This window comes from Erythrolamprus reginae, chromosome 2 (assembly GCF_031021105.1).
Source record: "Erythrolamprus reginae isolate rEryReg1 chromosome 2, rEryReg1.hap1, whole genome shotgun sequence".
Classification (NCBI taxonomy): domain Eukaryota; kingdom Metazoa; phylum Chordata; class Lepidosauria; order Squamata; family Dipsadidae; genus Erythrolamprus; species Erythrolamprus reginae.
In genome coordinates, this window is record NC_091951.1 from 316,513,513 (window position 1) to 316,534,260 (window position 20,748).

The 20,748-nt window shown below is 41.3% G+C and overlaps 1 protein-coding gene across 3 annotated transcripts in view; it reads left to right on the plus strand.

The window, feature by feature from the left end:
• The first annotated feature begins 885 nt into the window (after positions 1-885).
• Positions 886-20,748, plus strand: part of SCAMP1 (secretory carrier membrane protein 1) — a 52,977-nt gene continuing 33,114 nt past the window's right edge. For 2 of the 3 annotated variants that reach the window (XR_011558354.1, XM_070743221.1), the window contains exons 1-4: positions 886-1,080; positions 16,440-16,517; positions 17,129-17,227; positions 18,577-18,688. Coding sequence is in view for 1 of the 3 variants with exons in the window: in XM_070743221.1 (XP_070599322.1) it covers positions 1,024-1,080; positions 16,440-16,517; positions 17,129-17,227; positions 18,577-18,688 (346 nt within the window). In the remaining 2 variants the exon portion in view is untranslated. The remainder of the gene's footprint in view (positions 1,081-16,439; positions 16,518-17,128; positions 17,228-18,576; positions 18,689-20,748) is intronic. The other variant, XR_011558355.1, reaches the window with a different exon arrangement.

A 20,748-nucleotide genomic window follows, 5' to 3' on the forward strand; every position in this document is an offset into this window, starting at 1 on the left:
TTAATAAAAATGATTAAAAACCTTTCTACATAAGTCTTAAATATAATGTGAAAAAATGTGTAAACAATTCGTTTACAGGTTCTTGCTGGTTTGGGGAGAACAAACCAAACATCAATTTAATTTAATTTAATTATCGAACAATTATAGAATGGTAAATTGTATAAATAAAACATTAGAAAAGTAAAGTTTATCAATTGACAAATGCCAGACAATTGCAATAAAGTAGTATTTTCCAATCTTGCAATTATTTTCCCAATCTTTTCCGGTTGAAGAATTCTGAGAGTTGAAGTCCAACAAACACATAATAAAAGTTGCCAAGTTTGAAAACAGCTGCAAAAAAAATCTATCTTTGTGGTCCCCCCCCCGCCCCACTTACCAACTATGGCTTTTATTATTAAACAAATGCAAGGACCTTAATACGGCATCAAGAAAAATTAACCTTGAAAAAACAATGTTTCCCACATATGATCAAAAAGGGATCGGGAAGGATCCAAATGCTAAAAACTTGCAAAATTTCATCAATAAAAAAACAGGCGATCTTGAAGCTGCTGCATTCCTTAAATGAGCCTGGGAAGAGCCAAAGGATCCGATAGTTTACCCCAGTGTTTCCCAACCTTGGCAACTTGAAGTCCAGATATCTTCAAGTTGCCACGGTTGGGAAACACTGGTTTACCCCAATCTTGTTGGACACGCACACGCGAGACAGAAAGGGAGAACGCTGGACACGAATCGCACCCCACCACACACACGAGAAGCACGCCCCCTTCCTCAATCTCCCCTCCCTCCCGCTTTATCCTTCTTCCACCTCCACGCCCCCTCGCGCACCTGCCGCTTACCTCATTTCCTGGGCGCCCATCTTGGAGAGCCGGCTAGCCTATCGGGCTCCGATTGGATTTCGGGGGAGTGGGCGGGGCTTCGGGCCGGATCTACCTCGGCAGGGACGGGGCTGTCTGGGGGGCACTCGACCGAAGTCGCTGGCGGCCGCCATTCGCGCATCGCAGCGCCTGCTTGACCGTCGACGCGATGTCGGATTTCGACAACAACCCTTTCGTCGACCCGGACCTTAACAACCCTTTCAAGGTAAAGGAGGGGAGGGAGACGCAGGCAAGGAGGGGATCAGCACGCCGAGTTGCGCCCCGGAGAGGGGAGCGGGGCGTTCGTTGTTCGTTATTCTTGGTGGACATACTTGCAAATTCTACCTTCGGCGGCGGCGGCGTCCTGTTCCGCCCCGCCCTCTTCCACCCTTTTGCGGGAGACAGAGATCCCGATCTTTGGCCTCCCAAGGAAGCTCCATTTGGGAACCGGCTGTTTCTTCCCTGCCTTTCTCCGGGGAAGAGGAGGAAGAGGAAGAGGCGGCTGCCTGGTTGCATGAGCGATGTTCTGCCCTCGAAGGGGTGGACAGGTGTGCGGAGGGGTGTAGTAGGCTCGGATGCTCCTGGGGTTTGCTTCTCCCCAGAAGGGTGCTGCCCTCTGTGGTCAGGTTCTGCCTGTCCGATTTTGACGTTTGCCTGCCTTCTTCCCCATCTCCTGGCTAGGAAAAGTCAATGATGGAAAGAAATAGTGAGTTTATTTATTGGTACTTTTTAAATGGCTTCATTTTATTTTATTTATTTGTTTTGTCCAATACACCAGTGTTTCCCAACCGTGGCAACTTGAAGATATTTGGACTTCAACTCCCAGAATTCCCCAGCCAGCGAATGCTGGCTGGGGAATTCTGGGGGTTGAAGTCCAGATATCTTCAAGTTGCCAAGGTTGGGAAACACTTACGGTAAATACACAATAATACACAATGAAGGTTATAGAGCAGGGGTGGGCAATTGATTTTGCGATAGGGCCGCATGAGAAATTGGGATGGTTTTAGAGGGCCGGACTAATGTAATTAACTCAGTTCTACCCAATACTGTATATTATTGGGTAGAACTGAGTTAATTATATTATAATTATAAATTATAATTATATATTATATTATATAATATATATAATTATCTATCAAGGAACTTGTTTGCTTTCCATAAAAGGGGAGAGAGATTCATATTTAATAGTTGTATGTTTCCAGAGTAATACCATTTCTCCTCCCTCCCTCCCTCCCCTCCTTCCCTTTCCTTCCTTTCCCTTCCCTTCCTCCTTCCTTCTCTCCATTCTCAGTCTTCCCATTCTCTCCCTGCTCCCCAACCTGATTTCCCCCCACTGGGGGGTGGCTAAGGCAGAACCAGAAGTCTTACATGTAAGATAGATTAAGTATGCAGGATGAACATAAAATTTTTGGGGAAACTGGGTTTCCCCAAGGACTGCCCCAACCTGGGGTAGGAGGTAGCAGGAACAATGAATAATAATTTCATCTGCCATTTTTATAAAAATACAGGGTGTGAGAGAGAGAGGAGGAGGACAAAGGAAGGAGGAGAAAGAAAGAAAGAGAAAGAAAGAAAGTTAGTTCATTAGTTTGTTCCAACTGGCTGGAAGAGTTAGCTTAATGTGAAAAGAAGCTGTTGCACTGTGGAAAACATTGCTTACAGAAATTATTAAGAAAGAAACCAAAAATAAATCACTAACACTGTAATGTGTTTGTAAAAATCGGTGGCGTAACCACATTGGACATACTGTATGTATAATTCTGAAGCTAAGAAAATACTATAGAGCAGGAAAAATGCAAGAGGAAGTGCAATGATAATAATCAAGGGTCTTGAAGTCATTTGAAAAGTGTCACACTTTTTTTTAGTTGGGAGAAAGCGATACCTAAGCAAGTACTGTAATGGGAAAAAAACATATAGGATGATATATGGCTCGGGACAAGTAAAAAGAACCAATACTTACAACATGTATTATTAGACAAATTATTGATTAACTTATCCTAAAGATTACTTCTAATTAGGGCTGGATTAGCAGTCATCATCCCATGTTTTGCAGTCCACATCTGAATGTCGAAGTCCTCCTTTCAGTATCATAAGCAATCTACTATACTTCTTAGTTTATTTGCTAGCAGGAAGGTGCTATTATTGCAATGTTCTTATATGTGGACTTCCTTCAGATATCTACATAGGCCGTTTGAGGAAAATGCTAGATTAAGTAAGCATTTAATTTACCGTAATCCCCCCTTGTTTCTCTTATGTTTTCTCTTCTTTTCAAAATTGTCAGAAGGGCCTTAGACAGATGGCAGTGTTAAAGTCTCTAAAGAAAATATAATAGTTTCTAGATGCCATTAATTAATAGCAAACGAAGAGAATTTCTGATTAATATCTGCTTTGTTTTAAATTATTGTCTTAAATACTTACAGTATTTATTTAAAATGTGCTTAGGATTTGTCAAGTTGGAAGAAAAATAGAACAGAATACTACCTACCATTACAATGGCCATTATAATTATCTCCACATGCTATATTTAATTTCTCTTTGACCTTTCATTATTCTGTGTCTTCTCTTCTTTCATAGATGCATGTGATTTTTCACAGTGCATCTAATGAAGTGAGTTATAATTCCTGAAGCCTTCTTTTGTAATAAATGTTTAGTCTTTAAGATGCTATGTGCTTTTCTGAAAGGTTATACTATCTGTTCTGCCAGCATGTTTCAACTGCCCGTAATTACAGGGTAATTAGTCCAGGAAGACACACACCACACGATAAAAGGAAAACCCAAAAGTTTTTATAAACAGAAAAACCGAAACAGCTCCCTTTTTAAATATCAAAGGGATTTTCTGGTACACACAAGGCACAGGTTAAATGCAATCCAATTGCTCACCCAATAACTGGGAAATTGAGTCCAATTCTAAAGTCCAGAGAGTCTACACACAATCTTGAACAGCACAAAAAACACGATCTTGACGAAACAATGAATCAGATAAACTGCCATGAGGCTAAAACACCAGGCTGCACTTTTATCTGTAGCACTAATTACAGCAGCCCCACCCAACCACAGGTGGCCTCATTTTCTCTTGTAATAATCCTTCAGTTGTTGTCTCCTATGCATCACTCTACGCATGCATGGATGTGTCATTAATTCTGTCTGCCAAATTCCCCTCTTCCCTGTCACTCACGCTTCCTTGGTCAGAGGAGGTTTCTCCGGCAGATTCCATCGGGAGCAAAACAGGCCTGGGGCATGTGGATGTTTCCCCCACATCTACCTGCACATTCCTTGGGGCAGAAGCTGGGTCAGAGCTAACCACAACACTATCTTGGTAGTTTCTGAGCTTTCAGCTTTTAAAGCTTACTCTGTTGCATAAGTATCTGTCCTCTAGTGAATTTGCTGGAAACCTGCATATAGTAGGTTTCAGGGATCAAGGTAAGGTGTTCTTTGGAAATACTAAATACGCTTGTACAAGGTAGAATTCTCAGATTATATAATGAGCCCAAATTTTTAACTAGACTGAAGGGTTTTTCCTTCCTAATTTGTCAACTTTAGACCTTAAGGTACCTCTCTGTTTTCCCTTTCCCCTCTTTGCAATGTGCTAGTTCCAGGAGCATCTTCTCCCTTTCACCCTCCGAATGTAATGGAAGGCATCATATCTCTCTTGGTAAGAGTGGACAACACAACTACCTTAACTTTGCCTTTTTCCTGCTTGGGGATGTGGGGAGGGCAGAAATTTCCATTTCTTTGGTGGAAATTTGAGTGCTTTCCAAAGTTCCTCCCCATCCCCTTCCTAATAGAAGAAAGCAAAAAGAGGGAGAATTTTCATATCTTTTCAACTTTTATTTTCATAGTTTTCAACTTTTTTCAGTAGTGAGCTGTTCTTCCTTCCTGAATTCCCTTTCCAATGATTAAGATGTTCCTTTGTGTCTCTCCTGAGACAGATGTATACCATATTTCCACCTAAATTCTTCTATCTCCAATCCCAAGATTGGGGATGATGTAATATATAAGGGAGTGTGTTGATTCATGACAGGAGTGGGAAACCATGGAGACCTTCAGCATGGATGGCCGTTGTGTTGGGATTTATCTATGCAAGTAGTCTAAAATGTTCCACTAGGCATTCAGCTTCTTAGCAGAGGAGAAAAGAAAAATCGGGTAGAATCAAATCACATTTGCAAGCTAAATGTAATAGGAGACCTTCACAGTAACACAACAGAGGACTTGCAGTGTTTTGGCATTATCTAGCTGTTCTTTAAGGAGATCACAAGGAGGCCTCGCAGATAACTTACAACGGGGATAAATTTGATAGCAGGCATGACAGTGAACTGAAACAGTGACTTCTGAATAGAGGCATTTTGAAAGCAAATTTAGCTGAAGTGAAAAGATCAGCTGTCTTGCTGGTAGTTTTTGCAAAAAGGAAGTTAATACTCTCAAGGTAGCATATGCACTCTTGATTTCTCCAGCTGCAATGTAGGTGGAGCTTAATGTCCAATAATTGAAGCAACTTTCCAGAATTGAGCTGTTAATTATATGCCTCTGAAAAATGTAAGATAATTGGGCAAGCTTAGGTCTAGATTCTGGCAAACTTACTGAACAAATAGTTGAGCTGTCTCAGGGGCAGCAGGAGACTATGATGGATTACATTGAGTTACAACAACAACAACAATAATAATAATAATAATTTATTAGATTTGTATGCCGCCCCTCTCCGAAGACTTGGGACGGCTCACAACAATAATAACAAGTGACAAATCCAATATTTAAAAAACATCTAAAAACCCGTCATTAAAACCATACAACACAGTCATATCATACATAAACTATATAAACCTGGGGATATCTCAATTTCCCCATACCTGGTGACATAGGTGGGTCTTCAATAACTTACGAAAGGCAAGGAGGGTGGGCAAGGTAATAGCAGGTACTATCAGAATAATATCCTGGCAGTTGATACATGGTAGGTGAGCAATAAATGTTCAGGGAAATTGTATCCTGTGATCTCTCTACCAAGGTGAAGGAATGCGTTACTCCAGATGGTTTGTCAGTAAAAGGTTTGGCATGGCAACGAGTGTGGTAAGACGAAACCCAAGGTTTGGTATCTTCTCTAATACAATACAAAAAGTCACAGAGAAGGATATGAGTCATTTGAAATAGTTCAGGATTGACTGGTTGCTTGAGTTGTAAAATCTTGAGCAGAGTTGTAAAATCTTTTTCCTCAAGGAAGGTAAAAATTGCATTATTATAACATAGTTTTATAACACATTATAACTAAACAATGTCGCTTGGCGGGACCCAGGGGAAGAGCCTTCTCTGTGGCGGCCCCGGCCCTCTGGACCCAACTCCCCCCAGAGATTAGAATTGCCCCCACCCTCCTTGCCTTTCATAAGCTACTTAAAACCCACCTCTGCTGTCAGGCATGGGGCAATTGAGATCCTCTTTCCCCCTAGGCCTTTACAATTCTATGCATGGTATGTATGTATGTCTTTGGTTTTTATATTAATGGGTTTTTAATCGTTTTTAACATCAGATTACTATTGTACACTGTTTTTATTGTTGCTGTTAGCCACCCCGAGTCTCCGGAGAGGGGTGGCATACAAATCCAATAAATAAATAAATAAATAAATAAATAAATAAAATAGTTCTCCCTGATTCTAGTGGAATAGGAAGAAGATAAGCCAAAATATAAGCCAATTAATCAGATAGGGAAAAAGTTTCATTTCCAGACCCAAATGCCTTGCAGAATGAGTAAAATGTTGAGGAAGGAGAACAATATTCTAGTCCAGTCCAGTGGATGGAAGAGTATCTTAAGGCACAAAATATTAGAGACTTTCATATTAGAGCTTTCTTGTAGGAGGCGCAACATTAAAACAACAAATGGTACAACCAACATGGCATTCTGTCAGGTTAAGTGGTCCTTGGATTACAACCGTTCATTTAGTGACTGTTCAAAGCTACTGCGACCTTAAAAAAGTGACTTATGACCATTTTTCACACTTATGACTGTTGCAGCATGCCCGTGACCAAATGATCAAAATTCATATGCTTGGCAACTGACTCATTTATGACGTTTGCAATGCCTTGGGGTCATGGGATCAGCATCGGCAACCTTCTGACAAGCAAAGTCAATGGGAAAACCAGATTCACTTAACAACTGTGGCAGGAAAAGTCAAAATGGGGCAAATTCACTTAATAAATGTTTCACTTAACAACAGAAATTTTGGGCTCCGTTGTGGTCCTAAGTTGAGGACTACGTGTATATAAATTATACAAATTCCTGTAGTTAAATCTATTTTGATAAATATTGTGTTACTTTCAGAACATTGGGAGATAGCATCAATGTTGGAAACTCCCTATTAAAACTCCCTATTAAACCCCCTATTAAAAATATGAGACAGATACATCCAGATGTGCTGATATTCCTCCATTTTCCCAAATCATTTGTAAAGATTAGATTAGATTAGATTTATTGGATTTATATGCCGCCCCTCTCTGCAAACTCGGGGCGGCTCACAACAATAATAAAAAAAGTACATAATAACAAATCCAATGCCCACCAATCTAATTACAATTTAAAATTCATAAAACAGTCCCAATATATATAAAAAACAGGCACACAGTCAATCAATCAAATGGCAAAACAACATGGGCAAGGGGGAGATGTTTTAGTTCCCCCATGCCTGACGGCAGAGGTGGGTCTTAAGGAGTTTACGAAAGGCAGGGAGGGTGGGTGGGGGCAATCCTAATCTCAGGGGGGAGCTGGTTCCAGAGGGTCGGGCCCCCCACAGAGAAGGCTCTTCCCCTGGGTCCCGCCAAGCGACATTGTTTAGTCGATGGGACCCGAAGAAGGCCGACTCTGTGGGACCTAACTAGTCGCTGGGATTCGTGCGGCAGGAGGTGGTCCCGAAGATATTCTGGTCCGGTGCCATGAAGGGCTTTATAGGTCATAACCAACACTTTGAATTGTGACTGGAAACTGATCGGCAACCAATGCAGACTGTGGAGTGTTGGAGTAATATGGGCATACTTAGAGAAGCCCATAATTGCTCTCGCAGCTGCATTCTGCACGATCTGAAGTTTCCGAACACTTTTCAAAGGTAGCCCCATGTAGAGAGCATTACAGTAGTCGAGCCTCGAGGTGATGAGGGCATGAGTGACTGTGAGCAATGACTCCCGGTCCAAATAGGGCCGTAACTGGCGCACCAGCTGAACCTGGGCAAACGCCCCCCTCGCCACAGCTGAAAGGTGTTTCTCTAATGTGAGCTGTGGATTGAGGAGGACGCCCAAGTTGCGGACCCTCTCTGAGGGGGTCAATAATTCCCCCTCCCCCCAGGGTAATGGACGGACAGATAGAATTGTCCTTGGGAGGCAAAACCCACAGCCACTCCGTCTTGTCTGGGTTGAGTTTGAGTTTGTTGACACCCATCCAGGCCCCAACAGCCTCCAGGCACCGGCACATCACTTCCACTGCTTCGTTGACTGGACAAGGGGTGGAGATGTACAACTGGGTATCATCGGCGTATTGATGATACCTCACCCCATGTCCTTGGATGATCTAGCCCAGCGGTTTCATGTAGATATTAAATATGTTTTCTAATGGCTGTACAAATAATATTTAATTTCTATGAATAGTTACATCAACATTTTATTTAATAATTGTAAAATATTTGCCTTATGGAATGTACTGTATTCCACTGCAGTTCTTCTATAGAAGTTAATAGAAAGCACTTCATTTCCCAGTATTTGCTGTTTTATATTTTTCATCTTCCTAAATTTATTGAGGGAAAGCTCTAAGGATATATTACAACAGCTATAATATTTGTTGTATTTTGAACTAAGTCATATTCACCCATTAAAGCAGTACTGGTACTAAATAGGATTTGTTGATTGTTTACGTTTTTGTTATATTGGCAGCATAGTTCACTTCTTTTACCAATCGTTAAAATTGCATCCAACTTTGATTTCCCTGGATAGTGCTATTTTTGTTTTGATGTTTGTGCTGAAATTGCAATTCCAATAGTCACGGTAACTAATTTTTAAAAAGTAATTTACTTAGTGGTATTTTCATTTTAAAACTTTCTGCTCTGAGTTAATTTACAAGTAAATGGCTGCCATGAAAATGTATTGTATTTTAGATATTGCAGATTTATAAACAACTTGACTGCAATGAGTTAACGTTGCATATAGCTAACCCCCAAAAGAAACTTTATTTGTATTTTTGTCTACTCTATAACATAGAATTCTTTCTGTTTTATATCCTAAAATAGAGGAATAAGTGTTGTTCTGAATGTTAGTTAGGCTTTCAACTTCCCTGAATAATTAAGATAGTTAAATGCCATACTGAGATATGAATAGATACTTTTTTAAAATAATATATCTTTGTCTCATTGATTGTTCACAATGAGAAAGGTGATGGTCAAATGCAATGAAAGAATAACATCTATTAGAGAACATGAGAAACATAACTTGAATAGCATCACTGTATTACCCTGTAGTAGCTCTTGTCACTATCTCGCCACTCTACGATTTACTTTTTCATAGTAAATCATATTTTTAATTACTTGAAAATAGCAATAATACTTAGACTTATATTCCACTCCCTTAGTATTTTATATCAATCTCTGAGTGGTCTACAAATGCCAGCAAATTCTCTCCAACAATCTGGGTCCTCATTTTACCAACCTCAGAAGGATGGAAGGCAGCGTTAACTTTGAGGTGGTCAGGATCAAACTCCTGGCAATGAGCAGAGATACTGTACCATAACTCCAAAGTTTCCATAAATCTTAACATTCCTATGAATCATAATTGAAAAGAATACCCACCATCTGTTATTCTACGATGGGAGGGGATGGGTATCTAACCTATTTCTTTCTCTCTGTGTAACATTTTTGCTGAATGGAAAATGAAGGGAGACTAGTATAGATCTATTTCGAGGTTGTTTCCTCTCATCAGCTAGCCATACCCTTGCTGGAATTTGAACCTTTAGCCTCTGCCTTGTAAGACACAGAATTAACCTCTAGGCTACACTACATATATAAAACACATAGCAATTTATGAGTGGAAGAAAAGCATGATGTTATTCTGCCTCAGTTTTCAGGAAGGTGGAAGAGGGAGAGATTATTCAGCTGCATTACTTTATTTAGGCAATGGAGCTATCAGATTGGATCTGCGCAGTGTAGAGATATGAAGAACAAGAACTTGAAAATATAAAAATTTTAAATGATAAACTTATGAAATGCCAATCAAAATATAGTGGTACCTCTACTTACGAACTTAATTTGTTCCGTGACCAGGTTCTACAAGTAGAAAAGTTTGTAAGAAGCAATTTTTCCCATAGGAATCAATGTAAAAGCAAATAATGTGTGCGATTGGGGAAACCACAGGGAGGGTAAGGGCCCTGTTTCCTCCTAGGAGATTCCTAGAGAGGCCCCACGGAGGCTTCTCCCTGCATTTTCCGTGACTGTTTCCTTCCAGGAGATTCCTAGAGAGGCCCCACAGTGACTTCTCCCTGCTTTTTCTGGCCCTGTTTCCTACCAGGAGATTCCTAGAGAGGCCCCACAGAGGCTTCTCCCCACCTTTTCCGGTTACAGTTTCAGAGGCTCGGGTTTGTAAGTGGAAAATGGTTCTTAAGAAGAGGCAAAAAAAACCTTGAACACCTGGTTCTTATCTAGAAAAGTTCATAAGTAGAGGCGTTTGTAGGTAGAGGTACCACTGTATATTACTGTGTATCCCCGAAAATATGACCTACTCAGAAAATAAGTATTAGCTACCCATAAAATAAACCCTAATTAAACCCCCAGCCACCCCAAGGTACACAGGTAAAAATTAAGCTAGGGTAGGGATGGAGCTGCCCACTATTTACTTTTGTATAGCTGCAGCCAGGCCTCGCACACTCGGCCCATTTCTTCTGCAGGTGGCAAGGCTTTCCTGAAGGCCTCTGTAGCCGATAACGGAGCTCCAGATCGGATGGGCCAAGGTGTGCAAGGCCTGTCTGCAACTCTCTGAAGCCAAAGAAATTCTTGAAGATCTCTGATAGTGAAAAGGAGGCTGGGAGTGACATGAGCAAGTGAAGTGAGCCAATGGATGACATCCTACCCCCGAAAATAAGACCCAGGGTAGCAAAAACTATAAGGGCCTTACTTTGGGGGAAAACATGGGTATTAAGAATTAAAATATAATAAAAATTATGGTAATCTTTAAACATAATCTTTTCGCTCTTAATTTGAGAGAGAGAAAAAGAATGTTTTCCACTTACAACAGATTGCAGATAAAATAGCAATACTAATTGCACCTATTTATTTGTGGCCCATCCCTGTCTTTTTAAAGCTATGCCTGAGTGCAGCCAAAAGTATGTTCTCAGGCCTGGGATTGATGTGTTTGTGAATCTCTGTGGTATTTTTTTACTGTTATGGTTGTTCTGGTGTCACGGCTCTTCTTCTTCTTCTTCTTCGTGCCACAAGGGTCTGTTCTGTGTCCTATTCTTTTTAATATGTTTGTGAGTGACATAGGGGAAGGTTTGGTAGGGAAGGTTTGCCTATTTGTGTGCAATAGGGTTGATATTCCTGGAGGCGTCTGTAATATGGTAAATGATTTAGCTTTACTAGATAAATGGTCAAAGCAATGGAAACTGCAGTTTAATGTTTCCAAATGTAAAATAATGCACTTGGGGAAAAGGAATCCTCAATCTGAGTATTGTATTGGCGGTTCTGTGTTAGCAAATACTTCAGAAGAAAAGGATTTAGGGGTAGTGATCTCTGACAGTCTCAAAATGGGTGAACAGTGCAGTCAGGCGGTAGGGAAAGCAAGTAGGATGCTTGGCTGCATAGCTAGAGGTATAACAAGCAGGAAGAGGGAGATTGTGATCCCCTTATATAGAGCGCTGGTGAGACCACATTTGGAATACAGTTCTGGAGACCTCACCTACAAAAAGATATTGACAAAATTGAACAGGTCCAAAGACGGGCTACAAGAATGGTGGAAGGTCTTAAGCATAAAATGTATCAGGAAAGACTTAATGAACTCAATCTGTATAGTCTGGAGCAGTGTTTCCCAACCTTTTTTGAGCCGCGGCACATTATTCATGTTTTCAAAATTCTGGGGAACACTGAACGGGGGCGGGGGGGGCGGGAAGGAAGGAAGAGAGAGAAAGAGGGATGGAGAGAAAGAAGGGAAGGAAGGAAGAGAGAGAAAGAGGGAGGGAGAAATAGAGTGAAATGGAGGAAGAGATATTTTTTTTGTCCTAACTTTTCTTTAGCTCCCCCGCTAAAGAAAAGTTAGGACAAAAAAAATATCTCTTCCTCCATTGCACTCTATTTCTCCCTCCCTCTTTCTCTCTCTTCCTTCCTTCCCTTCTTTCTCTCCATCCCTCTTTCTGCCTCTCTTTTTTGCTCTCTTTCTCTCTCCCTCCTTCCCTCCCTCTATGTCTTTCCCTCTCCCTCCTGCCTCCTTTTTCCCGCCTTCCTTCTTTGGGGCCCAGCAGGAGAACGCCGGATACGGCGGTCCGGCACCGGCAGCGCCCCGCCCAGCTGGAGCTTCCTAGGGGCGCCGCGGCACACCTGACGGTGTCTCGTGGCACACTAGTGTGCCGCGGCACACCGGTTGGGAAACGCTGGTCTGGAGGATAGAAGGAAAAGGGGGGACATGATTGAAACATTTAAATATGTTAAAGGGTTAAATAATGTTCAGGAGGGAAGTGTTTTTAATAGGAAAGTGAACACAAGAACAAGGGGACACAATCTGAAGTTAGTTGGGGGAAAGATCAAAAGCAACGTGAGGAAATATTATTTCACTGAAAGAGTAGTAGATCCTTGGAACAAACTTCCAGCAGACGTGGTTAGTAAATCCACAGTAACTGAATTTAAACATGCCTGGGATAAACATATATCCATCCTAAGATAAAACACAGGAAATAGTATAAGGGCAGACTAGATGGACCATGAGGTCTTTTTCTGCCGTCAGTCTTCTATGTTTCTATTATTATTATTATTATTATTATTATTATTATTATTATTATTATTATTAAGATTTGTATATTTGATATGTTGCCAGCTACCCATTTTCTTTTTTGGAAACAGTAATAAATAAACAAATAGTTAATCTTTTGAACAGCTAACAGCGAAGCTTTTTGTTTTTAGCCCAAGTCAATCCACTTCAAAATGAAGGACTCTTAATTGAAGAAGAGAAAAATTTAGTGTAGGTTGGAAGATAGATTTTTGCTCAGAATGACTGAGCGATATACCGAAATAAAATTAGTACTTTGTCTCATTGTCATATGATAGAATGAACATGTAACTCACATATCTCATACATTTTAATAATATTGGAATATTACTGTTGAATAAAATTTGGGCCTGCTTCTTAGGTTATTTGCAGATCCTACTTTTTTGTCTATTTGTTAGTTTCAGAATGGTAATTCCTAATTGGCTTGGTCCAGTGTTGAAATGCATCTTCAGGTTTCTGGCTGTAGTCCAATAATCAAGCCAGGTTAACAAAAACTTTTGTGTGTGTGTGTGTTCTCTAAAAATAACATTGAAGAGTATACTATATTTATAACACTTTAATTGCAATTGTAGTCAGTGTCAAAACCCTTCCTGCTAGGACTGTTCATTAAGTTCTTAGAATAAAAAATCAAACATACCTAGGAACCATTTTGCACGATTCATGGAATTTGCAAAAGAAAATGCTAGCTTGCTAATTCTTGGAATGAGATTGTATAGATCACTTGTGTACATTTGCCGCACAAATCCCAGCGGCTGATTAGGTCCCACAGAGTTGGCCTTTTCCGGGTCCCGTCAACTAAGTAATGTCATCTGGCGGGACCCAGGGGAAGATCCTTCTCTGTCGTAGCCCCGGCCCTCTGGAATCAACTCCTTCCAGAGATTCGAATTGTTCCCACCCTCCTCACCTGCCGCAAGACGCTGAAGACCTATCTATGTCGCCAGGCATGGGGTAATTGATGTATCCCCTTTTTGGCTAGTAAGATTTATGTGTGGTTATGATTGGGTAGTATTGACTGTTTTTAAATGATAGTGGGTTTTTAGCTATAGTTTTAAATATTGGATTTGTACTGCATTGTTTATTGTTGTGAGCCGCCCCGAGTCTTCGGAGAGGGGTGGCATACAAATCTAATATATTATTATTATTATTATTATTATTATTATTATTATTATTACTATTACTATTACTATTATTATTATTATTATTATTATTATTTATTGTTGTTGTTACTACTGTTGTTGTTGTTATTATTATTTGTGTGTGTGAGTGTGTGTGTGTGTGTGTGTGAGAGAGAGAGAGAGAGAGAGAGAGAGAGAAAGAGAGAGAGAGAGAATGAATAGTCGGGGAATAGGATTATAAGCCAGACTCGGAAATCATTAAAAATAATCTAGAAGGCATGGCAACAAAACTTCATGATTATATCATGTGACTGATTAGATCTAGAGAACAACTTTAAGGCAGTTTTCCTTACCAAAGCACATGATTTGGTCATGCAGAGAAACTGCAATCAGTCCAAGATAATGTTGTAAAATTAGTTTTGGGGAAAATAGAAATGAAAGAGAAATATTGTCTAGGACGGCGACGGCGAACTTTTTTTGGTTCGTGTGCTAAAAGGGTGTGTGTGCGTGTGATAGCATACATGCATGTGCCCATACCCATTCCCCACCCCCACATGCATGTACACACCCCATGCTGCCCCCTGTGCATGTGCACAACTCCCCTGCCTCCATATATGTGCACATGCCTCACTGAATACAATGGTACCTCTACTTAAGAACTTAATTTGTTCCGTGACCAGGTTCTTAAGTAGAAAAATGTGTAAGTAGAAGCAATTTTTCCCATAGGAATCAATGGAAAAACAAATAATGCATGCAAACCCATTAGGAAAGAAATAAAAGCTCAGAATTTGGGTGGGAGGAGGAGGAGGAAGAAGAGGAGGAGGACAGTCGCTGCCCAGAGCGAAGGGAGTGTTTCTTTTCTCTGGGCAATGGCAGAGGTTTATTCCCTCTCCAAGCACCCAGAGAAAGGAAAATACTCCATTCGCTCTGGATTGCCAAAGCCTCCTTAAGCACCACCGAAAGGCTCCTCTGGCAGCCCAGAAAAGGCGAGATTAAAGGTGGAATGGCAGGAAACTGGCCGGGCCTTCGTGCCGCTCTCAAATTTCCTGGGAGATTCTTCCGGGCTTGGATTCTTAAGTAGAAAATGGTTTTTAAGAAGAGGTAAAAAAATCTTGAACACCTGGTTCTTATCTAGAAAAGTTCTGAAGTAGAGGCGTTCTTAAGTAGTGGTACCACTATATTTGTGCAAATCTGTGAACCGAGCGCAGACAACGTTTTTCATCTGCATCCTATTCTTCATAAATTTGAGCCAGTTGTCAAGTGGTAGAATTTTGATCATGTGACTATGGGATGCCTCAACAATTATAAATGTCATTTTCCAGTGCCACTGTAACTTCGAAAGGTCAATAAATGTAGGATTTGTAAGTCAAGAACTACCGATATGTATTTGCCTTCTAGGAAACAATTCCAGATAGCCTTGAAAAACACAGATTGAGTTGCTCCTGATTAATTTCAGTGTATAATTGCAATTAATTGGTTTTAAATTCAGATTTATTGGACTTCATTGGAAATTAAAAAAAACAGTTTTAAATTGGCTGGAAAGTGTCTAGGGTGTTTGTGGGTGGTGCAGCCTCCGTGCCCAATGGAGCAGCGTTTGACCACTGGTTTACTGCCATTGCCACTTGCTACCTACAACACCGCCTTGCAATTCGACCTCAAAACTGACTTAGGCTTGAAGCCTAACATCGGCTGCCTCTTTTAGAAGCCTTTGCTGTTCGGCAATATCACCTGCACTTCTTACAAGTGGACCATATTTCAGGAGTAGTCAACACCCAAGCAGACTAATTGACCAGGAGTGTGGCCACCATGGCGGCATGGGCAACGCAGGCCTCTATCTTCGAGATTTGTAGAGTAGCCCTGTAGTTTTGGCCATCACCATTTGTGTGGAATTACAAACTGGGCATGTTCGCTCGGCAAAGGTAGTGTTTGGGAGACAAGTGTTGCAACAGGTTCTATTGGCCAAGGGGACCCTGGACCAATCTGTTTCCTGCCCTACTTCAGTTTAGCTTGAGTATCCCATGCTTGGACTCTCCAAGCAGCACACAGAATGAACGTTGGCTTACCTAAATGTTCATTCTATGTGCGCTGTGGGAGAGTCCAATCACATCCTGTTCTGGTATGATACGGGGTCCAGGAATGGTCGATGTACCCGATGGACTGCATCTTCTCCAGATCCAGATCTTCATTGAAAAAAACTGGAGCCTCGGCCAGAGGAAGAGGCGTGGCCAAAGAAATTGCAATTTAGTCCCTATCCAATCAGATGAGAAGATAACACATGCTTGGACTCTCCCGCAGCGCTCATAGAGTGAACGTTCAGATAAGCCAACATTCATTTTGTGTTGAGTTCTAGAAAGAATCTAGTTTAAATAGCTGTCACAAGTCTCAAACTCTGCTTTCAGTGTTTGCTTTGGTTCATATCTGGGGACCAGTGCTAGTTTATACATATTTTCTATAATTTTTTTTCTCTCTTTTCCCCCTCTATTGATAGGATCCTTCTGTTACACAAGTTACTAGAAATGTTCCACCAGGATTAGATGAGTATAACCCTTTCTCAGACTCTAGAACGGTAAGCATTTTTATCTCTCTTTTAGATGGCATTTTTAATCTGCAAAATTTGTATGTGAACACAAGAACAAGGGGACACAATCTGAAGTTAGTTGGGGGAAAGATCAAAAGCAACGTGAGAAAATATTATTTCACTGAAAGAGTAGTAGATCCTTGGAACAAACTTCCAGCAGACGTGGTTGGTAAATCCACAGTAACTGAATTTAAACATGCCTGGGATAAACATATATCCATCCTAAGATAAAACACAGGAAATAGTATAAGGGCAGACTAGATGGACCATGAGGTCTTTTTCTGCCGTCAGTCTTCTATGTGTTACTTTGAATTCATTATATTATTACATACCAAATTCTATTTGTATTTTAGTAAATAATGTTTGAAACAGGCTATTTTAACAACAAAGTGTAATCTTATAGTTGTGTTATGGGACATAATACTTGTAAAGTGTAGCAGATTAGATATCACTAGTATGTCAATACATAGTTTATGAAATGCATAAAGTATCCAGCAAATTATAGTAATGCTTCATATATATCTTGCAGTCCCGTATAATGTAAGATAAGATCTGAAGTGTCCCAAAAATAATTTTGATTTTTAATTTTTTTTTACTAGGCACCACCAGGAAATGTCAAACTTCCTAATGTGCCCAGTACACAACCTGCTATCATGAAACCAACTGAGGAGCCACCCGCTTATACTCAAATTGCAAAGGTATATTTGGAATTATTTATAAGAGAATATCTGTAATGAAAGTTAACGTTTTTATGCAGGCCATTTTTACCGCTTATTTCTGTTGTACATACTCCTGGTCAGTTGGAGGATGATGAAGAAATTGAGGACTCTGATACAGATAGTGTTTATGAATTAGTGGTGGGCGTGGGGTTACAGGTAGTAGAACAGGTGGGAGGCCAGCTACAGGATGTTGCTATGAGTCCAGAATCTAGCGAGGAAGAATCAGATGTTCGCTGGGTCAATCCTAAATTCAGAAGGGTCCAAAAATGTAAAGAACAGGTGTTTGGAAGAAGATATTAAGGGGAGGAATGGGTTAAATACTGGAGTGATGTATTTGGTACGTCAGGTGGGTCAGTGGGGAAGAAGGGTGGAGTTTCAATGTTGTAGGGCTAAAATGAAAGGTATTTTGTTCAGCTCCCAAGCAAGCAAATACATTCCGTGTTATTTTACAGTCATTTCTGCTCTTTTTAAATAATTGATTGATTGATTGATTGATTGATTGATTGATTGGATTTGTATGCTGCCCCTCTCCAGAGACTCGGGGCGGCTAACAGCAATAATAAAACAGCATACAATAATAATCCAATACTAAAAACGATTAAAAACCCATTAATATAAAAACCAAACATACATACAGACATACCATGCATAGAATTGTAAAGGCCTAGGAGGAAAGAACATCTCAATTCCCCTATGCCTGGCGGCAGAAGTGGGTTTTAAATAGCTTACGAAAGGCAAGGAGGGTGGGGGCAATTCTAATCTCTGGGGGGAGTTGGTTCCAGAGGGTTGGGGCCACCACAGAGAAGGCTCTTCCCCTGGGTCCCGCCAAGCAGTATTGTTTAGTTGACAGGACCCGGAGAAGACCCACTCTGTGGGACCTAACTGGTCACTGGGATTCGTGCAGCAGAAGGCGGTCCCTGAGATAATCTGGTCCGGTGCCATGAAGGGCTTTATAGGTCATAACCAACACTTTGAATTGTGTCCAGAAACTGATCGGCAACCAATGCAGACTGCGGAGTGTTGGTGTAACATGGGCATATTTGGGAAAGCCCATGATTGCTATCGCAGCTGCATTCTGCAAATCATGCTGTGAGTACATAAATCTTGTTAAACGGAGAAGGCTGGGAGGAATGCATGAGGAATGCAATTAAGAAAGATAACGGGAGGAAGAGGAATGTGCTAGTATGAACTGTATTTTGAATACGGAAGGGAAGAGAAATAAAGATGGAGTTTCTTTGTTGATGAAATACTGCATTTAGTAAGAGCTATGTGTAATAGCTAAAGTTCTACCAGAAACCAGAACAATTTCTGGATTTATTTTTCCTTAGGAGCATGCCTTGGCCCAGGCTGATCTGCTTAAGCGACAGGAAGAATTGGAGCGAAAAGCAGCTGAACTAGATCGCAGGGAAAGAGAGATGCAGAGCCTCAATCAGCAGGGGGGTAGGTTGATGTATCGTAAGACAATGGGCTGTGATGAAAAAAATTATTGGTGCTAGCAATTTATTGTCTGAAATTTGTCAATCTTTGTTACAGCAGATGGCAGCACCTAGCCAGTCTTGACTGATCATGGAAAAGCTAGAACATACCAATATAAATTCAGTAGAAACCCATAGGGAAATTTCCAAACTGTAGGCCACAGTTAAAAAGCATAGCTGTTCTCAATCACTTTAACCTTAATTGCCGAGAAAAGAATATCAACCTGTCTGCATAGTCACCTGGAAGTGAACTGAATTTGAGGAAGACTTCATCGGTCTTCTCCTGGAAGTAAAAATGATAGATGACACTTTCAGGCACTTGATGCTAGATTACTCATAAGGAGATTGTTTTCTACCAGTTTGAAACTATTGTTCTTCACGTCCGTTGTTTCCCTGGGGTTAGAAATAGTTGTCAAGAGAGACAAAAGAACTTCCTGACTTGTAAAACATTTTCATCATTGAGCCACTTCAGTTTTATTTTACTTAAAGAACTTATTGTAATTATTCAGTCTAGGCATTGGGATTTTGTGTATTTTAAGAAGTGAATTATTTTAATTACATTGTTTTCACAATTAAGCATATGTGGTGGTCTTTCCTCCCCTCCCCCAGCAGGCATGGGAGAGTCTGTAGGAGATGAATACAAAGGCATAGCCCATTGCTAGTAACATTTTTTTCTCATATCCCCATTCATCTACAACAGAGGTCCCCAACCTTTTTTGCACCAGGGACCGGCTTTAAGCTAGACCAGTTTTCCATGGCCCGGTGGGGGGGGGGGGAGAGCTAGCTGTCAGCGGCGCCGTAAAAGGGGCGATCAAGAGAGGAATGGGTGAATGAATGGACGGAGGGTGGGAAGGAAGGAAGGAAAGAGGGAAGGGACAGGAACAAAAGAAGGGTGCAAAGGAAGCAAGGAAAGGTGTGAAAGGGGAGAGTAAGAGAGGAAGGAGTGAAAGAAGGGAATGAGGGAGGAAGGAAGGGAGGAAGGAAAAGGAAAGCAAGAAATGGAGGGAGGAAAGGAAGGAAAGAAAGAAAGAAAGAAAGAAAGAAAGGGGGAAGGGACAGGAACAGAGGAAGGAAGCAAGGAAACTTATGAAAGGGGAGAGTAAGGGAAGAAGGTAGGAAGGAGAAAGAAAAGAAGAAATAGAGGAAGGGAAGGTAAAAGAGAGAAAGAAAAAGAGCAAGAAAGAAAGCAAGAAAGAGAAAGAAAGAAAGGCAACTTCAAAGAAAGGCTCACTGAGCATCTCTCACTCTCTCTCTCTTTCTATCCCTCTTTCTTTCTTTCTCTTCCTTTCTCTCTCTCCTCTTCCTTTATCTCCTCTCTCTCTCCCTCTCTCTTTCTCTCCCCCTCTCTCCCCCTTTCCCTCTCTCCCTCTCTTGCTATCTCTCCCCCCTCTCCCTCTCTCTTTCTCCCTCTCCCTCTCTTTCTCTCTCTCCCCCCTCTCTCTTTCTCTCTCTCTCCCCCTCTTTCTCTCTCTTCTTCTCACTTTCTCTCTCTTGTTTTCTTTCTGTCTCTTTTGCTTTCTCTCTCTCTCACTCTTTCTTGTTTTCTTTCTCACGCTCTTTCTCTCTCTTGTTCTCTCTCTTGCTATCTCTTTCTCTCCCCCCCCCTTTCTCACTCTCTCTTTCTCACTTTCTCTCTATCTTGCTGTCTGTTGCTCTCACTCACTCTCGTTCTCTCTCCATTCTTCTCAGCGATGACGCGCGCACGCCCTGCCCGCCTCACCTTTGCGAGAGCACTTTCGCCCCGGGCTCTCAGCAAGGGGGTTTGGAGGAGAGGCGGGGCCGGCGAAGGTGATATTGAATGTCGGGGGAGAACGGGCGGCTGCAAGCGCTCCCTATCCCCCTGCTAGCCCACTCGGAATATTCAAAATAAGAAAAGCCTTCGCCGGCAAAGGTTTTTCTTATTTTGAATATTCCGAGTGGGCTAGCAGGGAGATAGGGAGCGCGTGCAAATACCCGTTCTCCCCCGACATTCAATATCACCTTCGCCGGCCTCCGCTGAGGAAAGCCTTTGCCGGCATTTCCTCT